At 39.8% G+C, this 12906-nt stretch overlaps 1 protein-coding gene across 12 annotated transcripts in view; it reads right to left on the bottom strand.

Annotated features, from left to right (window-relative positions):
• Positions 1–2992: 2992 nt before the first annotated feature.
• pak6b (p21 protein (Cdc42/Rac)-activated kinase 6b) overlaps positions 2993–12906 on the bottom strand; it is a 58697-nt gene continuing 48783 nt past the window's right edge. For 11 of the 12 annotated variants that reach the window (XM_068215536.2, XM_073933019.1, XM_073933014.1 and 8 more), the window contains 4 exons: positions 11494–11620; positions 10934–11059; positions 7027–7161; positions 2993–3959 (listed from right to left, as the gene is read on the bottom strand). In XM_068215536.2, coding sequence (XP_068071637.1) covers positions 3792–3959; positions 7027–7161; positions 10934–11059; positions 11494–11620 — 556 coding nt within the window. In that variant the 3' untranslated portion in view covers positions 2993–3791. The remainder of the gene's footprint in view (positions 3960–7026; positions 7162–10933; positions 11060–11493; positions 11621–12906) is intronic. The other variant, NM_001162487.1, reaches the window with a different exon arrangement.

Raw genomic sequence — 12906 nt, 5'->3', positions numbered from 1 at the left:
CGAGAAAGTTGTGGCCAAATTAAGACTCAAAATCAGCCAAGAGTGGATGAAAACGACCCATCAGCACACAGGGTTGAACTTTGTAACACCTAAAGAAAGATGATCTGAAATCTGACTTATTTAAATAATTTGGCCTTGTCTGTCCCTGAAGAGATTCCCAAGCACACCAATAAATACTCTCACTTTTGCTGAATCTCTCAACACATTTTTATGTGTTTAATTTCATCCATATTTTCACTATTAAGGATTAAACCCTATAGTTTTCCCTCCACTAGTCTGAAGGAAGGCTTGTAATTGAAGTCAGAGTTATTAGCCCCCCTGTATACTGTTTCCCCAGTTTCTGTTTTTTTTTTTTCAACACATTTCTAATCATGATAGTTTTAAACCCATTTTAAGGTCAATATTATTAGCCCCTTAAGCAACATTAGTTTTGGATTGTCTCCAGAACAAACCACTGTTAGTCTAATAGTATTTACTGCCATCATGGCACAGACAAAATAAATCAGTGATTATAAATGAGTTATTAAAATGTGATTATAATGAAATTCAATGGGTCAAAAACAGCACCAACATAACCAAAGCAGAGTCAATCTGCCTAGAGTTTACTGTTGTTTTAAAACTTCATTGTGTTCAGCATTTTCCCAAAATGTGTCAAAATAAGATTTGTCGGCAAAAATCATCTCATTTGCTAAAACACAGAGAAGAGATAGTCGAGGCCAAATTAAGACTCAAAATCACCTCAGAGTGGATGAAAACGGCACAACAACACACAAAGGTTGAACTTTGTATAACTTTAAAAACATTTATCTGAAACCTGATTGTTATTAAAATAGTGTATTTATTTATTATTTTGACGCTGGCCCCTTAAGATGTTTCCAAACATGATCAATACTTTCACTTCTGCCAAATCCTTCTGGTTCGACTCATTTTTATAACATTGTTTTGTTTCGTCCACATTTTCTTGCTCACAGTAACCAAACCCATTTCTGCTACAGCGTAATCCCTAAAGTCGTAACAATGTTTTCCGTCCACTAGTCTGAATGGATTCCAGTTAAAATCAGAGTTATTTGCCCTCCTGTATATTTTCTTCAAGTTTCTGTTTAACAGAGAGCAGATTTTGTCCAACACATCTAATCATAATAGTGTTAATTACTCATCTCTAATAACTGATTTATTTTCTCTTTGTCATAATGACAGTAAATAATATTAGACTAGATATTCTTCAAGACACTTCTATACAGCTTAAAGTGACATTTAAAGGCTTCACTAGGGTAATGAGGGTAAAGTTAGGGTAATTAGGCAAGTCATTGTATAACAGTGGTTTGTTCTGGAGACAATCCAACACTAATATTGCTGAAGGGGGCTAATAATATTGACTTTGAAATGGCTTTAAAACAATTAAAAACTGCTTTTACTTTAGCCGAAATAAAACAAATAAGACTTTCTCCAGAAGAACAAATATTATAGTAAATACTGTGAACATTTCCTGAATCTCTTCAACATCATTTGAAAAGAAAACTTTCACAGGAGGATGAATAATTATGACTTTAACTGAAGCAAATGAGTTCAAAATCGCTATATTAAATATTTACAGCATGACTTAATTTATCATTTATTGTCTTTTTCTATCTCTGAAGACAAAGATCAAAACAGTGTCTTCACAGTCTGCTGGATCTGAAAAGAGGGAAGGTTAACACATACTGTACTCATCATAACAGGGTTACTCTTAATGCATGTCTGTGAAGAGTTTCAAAAGATGCATTCAATAAACTCCCCATCAAACATCTCGATATTGCACACAACATTAGTCAAAGGTTTTGTGCAGTGGATTAATGATGTCCTGTTTTTCTGTTTGATTATAACGTCCTCACTTATTTAGAAGGAACAGAAATACTTACATTTAAATAGTAACAAAACTAGCATTCATGTCATGGCATCCAGTATATTTAGAGCTGAGCATTATGGTCAAAATATCTTCTTTAACAACCGTTAAAACGACACATTGTCCCTCAGGAATGCATGATTATAAGCTTTGCAGTCAATAAATGTGATTATAATGGAAGTCAATGGAGCAAAAACAGCACCAGCATAACCAAAGGGGATTCAATCTGAACAGTGTATTGTTGAGTTTTTGTCACCAAATTTAACGCCTCGCACAAGCAGTAATTCGTTTTTTTGTCATTTGATGTGAAAATGACCTAATACACACGTAAATATAAATGTACGTATGTTTTTTTTTTTTTTAAGCGTAAATATTTAGGATTATGATGACCATTAAACGTGTCATAGTCTTGTGAAAAGGGTCCACAGATATGACTATTGCAGCACCGGCTCATTCTAAAAACGTCCCCCTATATACATTTCTGGAGATCGCAATTTATGTAACCAGAGGAACGTATGGCTGCATTTTGTCTTTAAAATGAACGCTATGGGGTGGTATGACGCTCCTTTTTGCGCCAGCAGCTGACCGCTTACCTCCTTATGGACAGTTTTCCTGCTGTTACCAGTTTGTCCAGTGGCTCGCCATGTACGTCAGTGGACTTTACACGCAGAGAGGAATTGACTGTGAGGATGGGTTTTGATCCAATTATTAGCCCCCCTGTATATTGTTTCCCCAGTTTCTGTTTAACAGAGAGCAGATTTTTTTTCAACACATTTCTAATCATGATAGTTTTAAACCCATTTTAAGGTCAATATTATTAGCCCCTTAAGCAACATTAGTTTTGGATTGTCTCCAGAACAAACCACTGTTAGTCTAATAGTATTTACTGCCATCATGGCAAAGACAAAATAAATCAGTGATTATAAATGAGGTATTAAAATGTGATTATAATGAAATTTAATGGGTCAAAAACAGCACCAACATAACCAAAGCAGAGTCTAGAGTTTACTGTTGTAAGATGGGTTTAGATCCTGGTGAAGAACGGTTCCAGAAAGCAGGTAAGACAAAAACAGAAGCCAAAAAAAATAAATAAACCAGCAAATAACAGGGTGAGAATGTGGTAAAAACCAAAGTGAAGTTTATTTATAAGCTAATTTGGAGAGGGTCACGTGTTTATGACTGCTATGATTACAAATTATGATTGACCAATCAGACGATTCCTAAGCCACTATAAATACCCTCAGTTAATCACAGCAAGAACGTCACTGGTTCTAGTCCTTACCGAGCCAGCCGGTGTTTCTGTGCTGAGTTTCCACGTTCTCCCAGTGCTCACATGTACCCCGGTTTCCTCCCACTGTCCAAAAACACGCAACTTAAGTTAACTGACTAACTCAAATCAGCACCATAGACATGCTCCTAGTCAGTAGTTATCTCTTAAGAGCGATCACTATCTGTTCATTAGCTACTACAGCAGGGGAGTTCTCCAGATCTACCAGAGCTCAAACTCCCCTCTCGCCTTGCAAACGGGAGGGAGCCCCAGATTTCTTATGAGGATCTTCTGAGCTCAGGGCTCTCTCCCAGGACAGCATCCCAAACAAGCTTTATATTCAATCTTCTGCTAAGTGTGAACTCTTAAAACGTGGTAAAAACCAGGCCGCTGCAAGGGCTTTTCTTTTTCTGGATTGCTTTTTTAAAACACTATTGGATGGGTTTAGGCGTGAATGGCATACTCACAAGAGAGATTTGAGATCTGAAAAAGCACACACAGCGTCCTCTGGTGGATTCGCAAAAACAAAACTGCAAAAAAACGTAGCTCCTGGGACGTATTTGACGCTCTCCAGAAATGTATATAGGGGTACGTAATCAGAATGAGCGTGGGTTAGTATGAGTGTGTGTGTGTGTGTGTGTGTCAGCAGCGGGATGTGCGTCTGCGGGTCTGCTCAACCAGTGGGATGAGGCAGCGGGGTGATGAACACTGCAGCAGGAACGGGTGCTGGAGCAGGTCAGATGCGCTGGATCTCTGCTGCGGCTCACGGGTCAACATGGAGTCCAGAAAGTCCCGCAGGACAGGAGAGATCTGATGAAGCAGAACACACACCGTCAATATCCCAGAACTACGGCATGTGGCTTGTTATGGTTATAATAATAATAAAATCAGATTATTACACTGCTCTCTGGAATACATGATTCTGACTTTTTCATAGAAAGCAAAATGACCCTTTATGCTTTGATTGTGTGTGCGTAAGGAGGATGCTTAAAACTTTATAGATCGATGCCCATAAAGAGTGACATTTGGACAGCTTTAAAAGAATAGTTTTAATCTATAGGCCTTTTTCACACTTCCTGGTTCCGGTAAGATAAACAGCGTACCACAACATCCGGTTTCAATGCGACGGAGTAAGAAAGAATGGCAGGGTCATCTCATCGCTGTTATTGCAGCGTTCCCTGCTGCTCCAACTCAAAAACATGACACCCTTACTTTTCCACGATCTCCCGAAAGACGAAGGACAGAGCAAATCATGGGCGAAATTATTAGAGGGGTTGAATGTCGTTTCAAGTTATATGCGAGAGTACGTTCGTATGCTGTATGCACTTCAGAGCGGAGATCATGTTTAATCAAAGACTGGTGGGCTTAGTTTTGAAGAAACCAGATTTTAAGGTACTGATGACTGAACTATGCTTGTATAATATTCAATTCAGCTTTATTTGTACAGCGCTTTTACAATGTAGATTGTGTCAAAGCAGCTTCACATAAATGCTCATAGTAACTGGAACAGTGTAGTTCAGTTTTTAGTGTTTAAGTTCAGTTCAGTTCAGTTTAGCTCAGTTCAGTATGATTTAATCATTACTGAGAGTTCAAACACTGAAGAGCAAATTCATCGATGTGTAGCTCTACCAATCCTGAACCATGCGAGCCAGTAGCGACAGCGGAGAGGGAAAAAAAACTTCACCAATAGGAGAGTGAAGAAATAAAAACCTTGAGAGAACCAGACTCAGTTGGGCACGACAATTTTAATTTCTCCGCTGGCCAAAAGTCTTGTGCAGCGCTGCAGTCTCAGCGGTGGAGGCTGGAAGCTGGCCTCAGCGAAGACTCGTCTGGTCCCTGGATAGTACCAGTATCAACTCACTAAACAAGAAAGCTCGACCCACTTTAAAAATGTGTGACCTCTACAATGTATTTAATTATTATATATGTAACATTACATTTTGTATATTTGTATTTTATTACCTCCTGGCATGTATATTTTTGTTTTGTAAACTGTTATTTTCTGTTCTTCAAATAAATAATAAAAATTATTTTTTTCCACGAGTAGAAGGAGCTAACGTGTTACACAAAGCAATAAACAGCCTGTAATGTATGGGGCTCCCGCATTGACCGATAGCAACTCGCCTGTATAACTGCCTCGCCATTCACTATATCTGACTCTGATTAAAAAGGAAGGAGGGGTTAGCACAGTTTACAGAAAGGACAACTGACATAAAACGTGATGTGCGATACCAATTATTTCCTATCCGATCCGATATCAAGTAAAATGAAGACGAGTATCGGCGATACTGATCCGATTCCGATACTGCCCGAAAAAGACTGTTTCGGTTATTTAAGTAACAAGTAGTGTACTTAAAAGTGTCACTTTATACTGAATACGAACCATATTACGGGTTATTCTTGTTTATTGATGAAGAATTATCATACAAAAAGCCAACTTACATATTTATTGACAGCTTCTGAGCATGTATATATCTTAAAACGCCTGCCTGAACATCTTAAAAGAACAATCACACTTCTACATTTTGTGACATGTTAATCCGGTTCTCATGAAAGTGTTTTGAACCTTTTTTCGTTGTTTTATCATTGTCACAAAAAAGCCCACAACACCTAACACAGCCACATCGCCGCATTTTCTCCCTCTGTACCTGGATGGTGCCTGCCTGCTGCACCTAAGGACTCTGAAAGCGATGTCTGTCTCGCCCTAACAGCATCTGTACCTCTCCTTTCCTCCTCGTCTGACCGCCTAATTATGGCGTTGTCATATTCTGTCTTGTGATTTCTATGTAGATGTTTGATTAGGTTTGTAGTATTACCACAGTACCTCACTGTTTTTGTTACACGTGTCACAAACTGCATCGTTTGAGTTTATGGAAGTGAAGGAGCTCCACACATAACTTTGCATGTGCCAGCCCACCCAGCGGACTGAGTGGCTAGCGAGCTCCGATTCTGCAGTAGTCCGACTAAGTTGGAATTATTCAGAGAAACTAGGGAAATTGTGGTTACTTTCCGCTGTGTTTCTACTTCCAATAAAATACATATTTGCTCCAAATTATCGAAATATGGATATTTTGATAAAATAATCTATTCTAGAACATACAAAGCTGGTATCGTAGATATTAATATTTTAGTATTGATCCGAACATCACTACATAAAACTAAACCTGCTGGATGTTAAATAGCCGTGTTAATCTTGCTTACGAATGGCTTGAATGAGCAGACCTTATGCTGTTAGCTGTGCACTTTACTGGAACCTGACATTGCAAACGCTTTGTGTAAGACACGTTATCTGCACAAATTCTGCAAATCGGTATCTTTTAAATGCTGTCTAGGCTACGTCAGTTTTACACATTCACCGAATAACATCTTCCTGTCCAAATGATGGCAAAGTTACAGTGAGAAAGTCATCCGCTGTCCTGAGGCTGTCATGTTTCTGCGACTCCTGGTGAAACCGGAAATAGCGATACATTGATTCGAAGGGCGCCTCCGGTGTTCAATTCCGCTGTGATAATAAAGGTCTATTTAACTTGCTTTGAATATCTTTGAAGGAATACTGCTGTTGATCAGCGCCACCTGCTGGACTGATCATTTAAACAATGGCATCTTATGGGGATGGATGAGAAGTGATATCCAATACAATTTTTCCCCTAATATATATTTATTCATTCAGTTTCCTTCAGCTTAGTCCCTTATCTATCAGGGAACGCCACAGTGGAGTGAACTGCCAACTAATCCATCATATTTTTCACACAAAATTTTACAGGAGGGCAAAAAATTCTGACTTAATTCTAGAATGTGATGAATTGCCATCAATCTTTGCCCAGCATGTATAATTTCTAATCATTTTACTGCGCTATAATAATCCCGCTGGTCTGACCTTGCTGGCGTTTCTGGCGGTCGGCGGCGGCTCGTCTCTCAGTCTCTTCATAGCAGAAATTGGTGTTTCGCTAAAATACGGAGGTTCTCCATCAACCATCTCCACCACCATGATGCCCAGAGACCAAATATCCACCTGCGCGCGCACACACACACACACACACAAACAGACAGATAGATAGACAGACAGACAGACACACAGACAGACACACAGACAGACACACAGACAGAGAGTATGATTCTAGATTCTGAACAACAACATGCAACTTTATGCACAATCACACACGCTTGTGCACTGTAGCACACCCTATTGAATTTCATGTTATTATGTTACAAGACAATATTATATACTCACCGGCCACTTTATTAGGTATTCACCTGCTCGTTAACGCACATTTCTAATCAGCCAATCACATGGCAGCAACTCAATGCATTTAGGCATGTAGACATGGTCAAGAGGATCTGCTGCAGGTCAAAGCGAGCATCAGAATGGGGAAGAATAAGAGACTTTAAATGTGGCATGGCTGTTGCTTCCAGACGGGCTGCTTTGAGTATTTCAGAAACTGCTGATCTACTGGGATTTTCACGCACAACCATCTCTAGGGTTTACAGCGAATGGTCCGACAAAGAGGAAATATCCAGTGAGCGGCAGTTCTGTGGGCGCAAATGCCTTGTTGATGAGAAATCTCACATCATGGATGTGCAGCCGACAAATCTGCAGCAACTGTGTGATGCTATCATGTCAATATGGAGCAAAATCTCTGAGGAATATTTCCAGTATCTTGTTGAATCTCTGCCCTGAAGAATTAAGACAGTTCTAAACGGCAAAAGGGGTCCAACCCAGTACTAGTAATGTGTACCTAATAAAGTGGCCAGTGAGTGTATATTGCTCATAATAAAAAACAAGACTTGTACAGCATTTATTAATCATTCACCAATGCATTACTAACATACAAATGCCTGCTTGCTATCATCAGTTAATGCAGGGGTTCCCAAACTTTTCAGCCCGCGACCCACAAAATGACAAAGGCAGTGACTCGTGACCCCCAATATTCTCTGAGGTGGTGGTTATAAATACAGAAACCTTGTATGCAATGACGCACACACACCAATAGACCCAAGTGTTTTTTTTTTATGTATGTCAGTGCGGTAAATGGGCTAGAAAGTTTAACCTGGTGTTATAAAATCCATCTGCTGCATCTGACAGTATTGCTGTGTCTTTAGTATAATGTATTACCTGAGAAGTCACAATCCAATAGAACCAGTAACTATAAGCTACTATAGTAACTATATAGTTTATAGTAACTATAAACGACTATTTTTTTCTCTTCAGTAGGTTATTGATAAAATACAGTAAGTCTTAAGGTTTAATAAAAATGTATTGATTTTTGAAAATCACCAGGCGACCCCCCTTCATTGTCCCCCGACCCCCACTTTGAGAACCTCTGAGTTAATGCACCATGAGTTAACATGAACAATAAATTACTTTATTTTAATGACCATCATGAACAGATACTGTAGCAAATGTATTGTGTGTTCATGTTAGTAAATGCATTACTTAATACAATCTTATTATAAAGCGTCGCCCGATAATTAAACCACATTAGTAAATAGAGTTAATCTGATTCAGGTTTATTTGTGTAACACTTTCATAATTATTGTTTCAAAGCAGCTTTGCAAAAGCTGCACATTAATGCATTACAATCACATTCACATGCCACAGCCAAAAAAAAAAAAAAAGTGTGTTTGATGACCATCCGACAAGCTAATCCAGCAAATTATAATTAAAAAATAAAAAATAATCGAATAATCGAATAACTGCAAAAAAGGTCCATATTTTAAGTAAATAGAACCACCCTTTCCACCAGACTACCTACAGGCCTGCTATTTATGTATTTACCTGAGGAGGAAGCATACTTTATATAAGAGCCGCAGCCATATCACCCTGCAGCCCAAGAGCGGTTACTCACTGAAGCTAAGCAGGGCTGAGCCTGGTCAGTACCTGGATGGGAGACCACTAGGGAACACTAGGTTGCTGTGAGAAGTGGTGTTAGAGAGGCCAGCAGGGGGCGCTCAACCTGTGGTCTGCGTGAGTCCTTATGCCCCAGTATAGTGAAGGGGACACTACACTGTCAATGGCACTTCTCGTGTAAGAGCAGGGGTTTAACCCTGGTGTCCTGGCCAAAGTCCCTCTATCGGCCCTTACGATCATGGCCTCCCAATCATCTCCTTCCACCGAATTGCCTCGACCACTGTCTCTCCACTCCATCAATAGCTGGTGTGTGGTGAGCGCACTGGCGCTGTCGTCCTGTGGCTGCCGTCGCATCATCCAAGTGGATGCTGCACACTGGTGGTGGTGTGGAGAGACCCACTCATGACTGTGAAGCGCTTTGGGTGTATGGCCATACACAATAAATGCACTATATAAATACACATTACATTACATTACATTACATTACATTACATATTTGGAATAGTTGAAGGTTATTAGTTACCATCACTTTATTAGTTACTAATAACTAATCAACTAGTAACTAATCGCTTTTAAGAGTTAAAGTTATGATATATAAACATAGTTAACCTGCAGTTATAGGGCCCTATCATACACCCGGCGCAGTGTGGCGCAAGGCGTGGCGCAATAGTCTTTTGGTAGTTTCAGCTTGGCGCAAGAGTGGTTTTGAGGCGTTGCGCTACGCTGTTTAAATAGCAAATGCATTAGCGCTCATTTGTGCGCCCATATAGGCGTTCTGCTCTAAAAAGGAAGGTGTTCTGAGGCGGACTGTTGGCGAGTTGCTATTTTGAGAAACTATAATAGATTTTTCATTAGACCAAAACAAACCCGGTCTAAACTCCAGCACAGAGTTGCACCTCGCTTACACACTGCTTAATACACACAAGATAGCAATAGGCAAATATCTTTACATATGAAAACATTTAAATATTAAGGATATATATAGGATATAATAAGAATATATATAGAATATAAATATAAAGGATTAAAATATTACACAACATACTATTTTCTAGCCTACATAAATATGAAAAATCACTGCTTTTATGTCTTCTTCATCTCGGGAGGCTTTTTCAGTTCATTCATAACAATTTGCTTTTGTATAATGTTATTATAATTAGCAGTATTATTTATTATATCCATATTTATATTTGTTTTATTAAAAACAAGCTTAGATTTGTCCAGCTGTCAGGTTTTAGACCATATGGGGCACAGCATGTGTTTTAGGATATAACTCAGGTTTTTTGAGCACATTTTGTTATTATTGTTCATTTATTCGTTTGCTGGAAATTAGAACTGAATTTAGAAATAGTTTTGAAACGAATATTTGCGCTTAACAAACGCAATTAATTATTTATAGGCTAATTGATGTCTGTGTGTAAAGGTTTCCCTATCCAAGAGCCAAAGTGAAAGTAGATCCATTATCTCTCATTCTCACGCAGTAGATGCTCTGTTTAACTGTTTTCTGTTAAAAACACTGTTTACTGTTTGCTTGTGAAATGCTCAGTTTTTCCACTTAGACTTACTTTGCGCCCTGTAAATGGCGAATGTGCTCTTGGCGCGTCGCAGCTGGGTCTTAAAGGGAATGGGAGATGAGACTCTGATTGGTTTATTCTCAAAACACACCTATAACTCATTAAGAAAATAAACTCAACCCTATTAGACCATGCGCCACGGCAAAATAGAGCCCTTAGAGTATATAGGTGATGTGTGTGTGTACATGTTCAATCAAGTGTATTTGTGTTAGATGGAGTGTTGGGTTATTGGATGCATGTTGGCCTGATTGGGTAGATTTACAAGGACAGCAGAAAATGAAGACCTGTTTAAAATGATTTAAGACCTACAAGACAAAAGTTTAGTGAATTTAAGACTTTTTAAAGCCTGAAGTGTTGCTGACCTCAGTGCCGTACGGCGTCTTAGAAACCACCTCCGGTGCCATCCAGTATGGAGTCCCGACCAGAGACCTCCTCTTGGGTACGTCTTTACTGATCTGAGCACAGAAGCCAAAGTCTGACAGCTTGACCTGCGGGAAAAATACATAGGAAATACAAAACATCTGACATTTGACGGTGTACGATCGGCTTCTGTGTGTCAGGTGATGAATGAATGACTCAGACCTGACAGAAGACTTCAAAAATGAACTGATCTCCTCTTCCTGTGTGATGTGTGTATGTGCTAATGAATGAATCACTCGCTCAGAGGACTCATCGTTATTGAGTTGAATAAATAATTCATTTAAAATGGACAACTCATTGAACAACGACCGATCAACGATCCGGCGCCCTTTACAGACTGCTGCTCTCTGATGATCTGAAATGCTTCTTTTATTGTGGCTCTGGATAAGATATTCAGCTGAATGAGTGTGTGTGTGTGTGTGTGTGTGTGTGTGTGTGTGTGTGTGTATGTGTGTGTGTGTGTGTGTGTGTGTGTGTGTGTGTGTGTGTGTGAGAATGTTACCCTGCCGTCCAACGTCAGCAGGATGGAGTCGCTCTTGATGTCTCTGTGGATGACTCCCTGAGAGTGAAGATAACACAGAGCCTGCAGGACAGACTCACACACCGTTGCTATCTGCTCCTCTGTCAGCCTGAACACACACACACACACACCATATAAAGATACACATGCACACAAACACAAACAAACACACACAGATACACACATCCAGACACAGATGCATACACACACATATGAACGCACATCACATATATTAACACATGCACACACGGACATATAGACAAACATGCACACACACATACACATATAGAAACACATGTACTCACACACACACACAGACACACATGCACGGGCACACACAGACACACATGCAGACACACACATATGCATGCACACCACATATAGAAACACATGCACACACACACACACACATAAGCGCACACACGCACACATATATAAACACATGCACACACGCACATATAGACACACATGCACACACAGACATATAGACACACATGCGCACACACACACATATACACTCATGGACGCACACACATATAGAAACACATGCAAACACATCCAGACAAACATGCACGCGCACACACACACACACACATATATATTTGCATGCATGCACACACACACATACGGGCACACATGCGCACACACACATATACACTCATGCACACACACACACATATAGAAACACATGCAAACACATTCAGACACACATGCGCGCACACACACACACACACACACGCACAGACACACATGTACGCACCCACAAACACAGACACACACATATTTGCATGCACACACACATATTTAAACTCATGCACACACGCACATATAGACACACATGCACACACAGACATATACAATCATGCACGCACACACATATAGAAACACATGCAAACACATTCAGACACACTACGCACATGCGCACACACACACACACACGCATACAAAGACACACATGTACGCACCCACAAACACAGACACACACATATTTGCATGCACACACACATATTTAAACTCATGCACACACCCACATATAGACACACATGCGCACACACATATATACACACATGCATGCACACACATAGAAACACATGCAAACACATCCAGACACACATGCGCACACACACACACAGACACACATGTACGCACACACAAACAGACACACATGCACACACATATTTGCATGCACACACACACATATATATATATATATATAAACACATGCGCACACAGACATATAGACACACATGCGCACACACACATATACACTCATGCACGCACACACATATAGACACATTCAGACACACAAGCACACACACACACACACGCACAGACACACATGTACGCACCCACAAACACACACATATTTGCAAGCACACACACATATATAAACTC

This window comes from Danio rerio, chromosome 20 (genome assembly GCF_049306965.1).
Source record: "Danio rerio strain Tuebingen ecotype United States chromosome 20, GRCz12tu, whole genome shotgun sequence".
NCBI classification, from domain to species: domain Eukaryota; kingdom Metazoa; phylum Chordata; class Actinopteri; order Cypriniformes; family Danionidae; genus Danio; species Danio rerio.
This window is presented reverse-complemented; position numbering and strand designations above follow the sequence as displayed.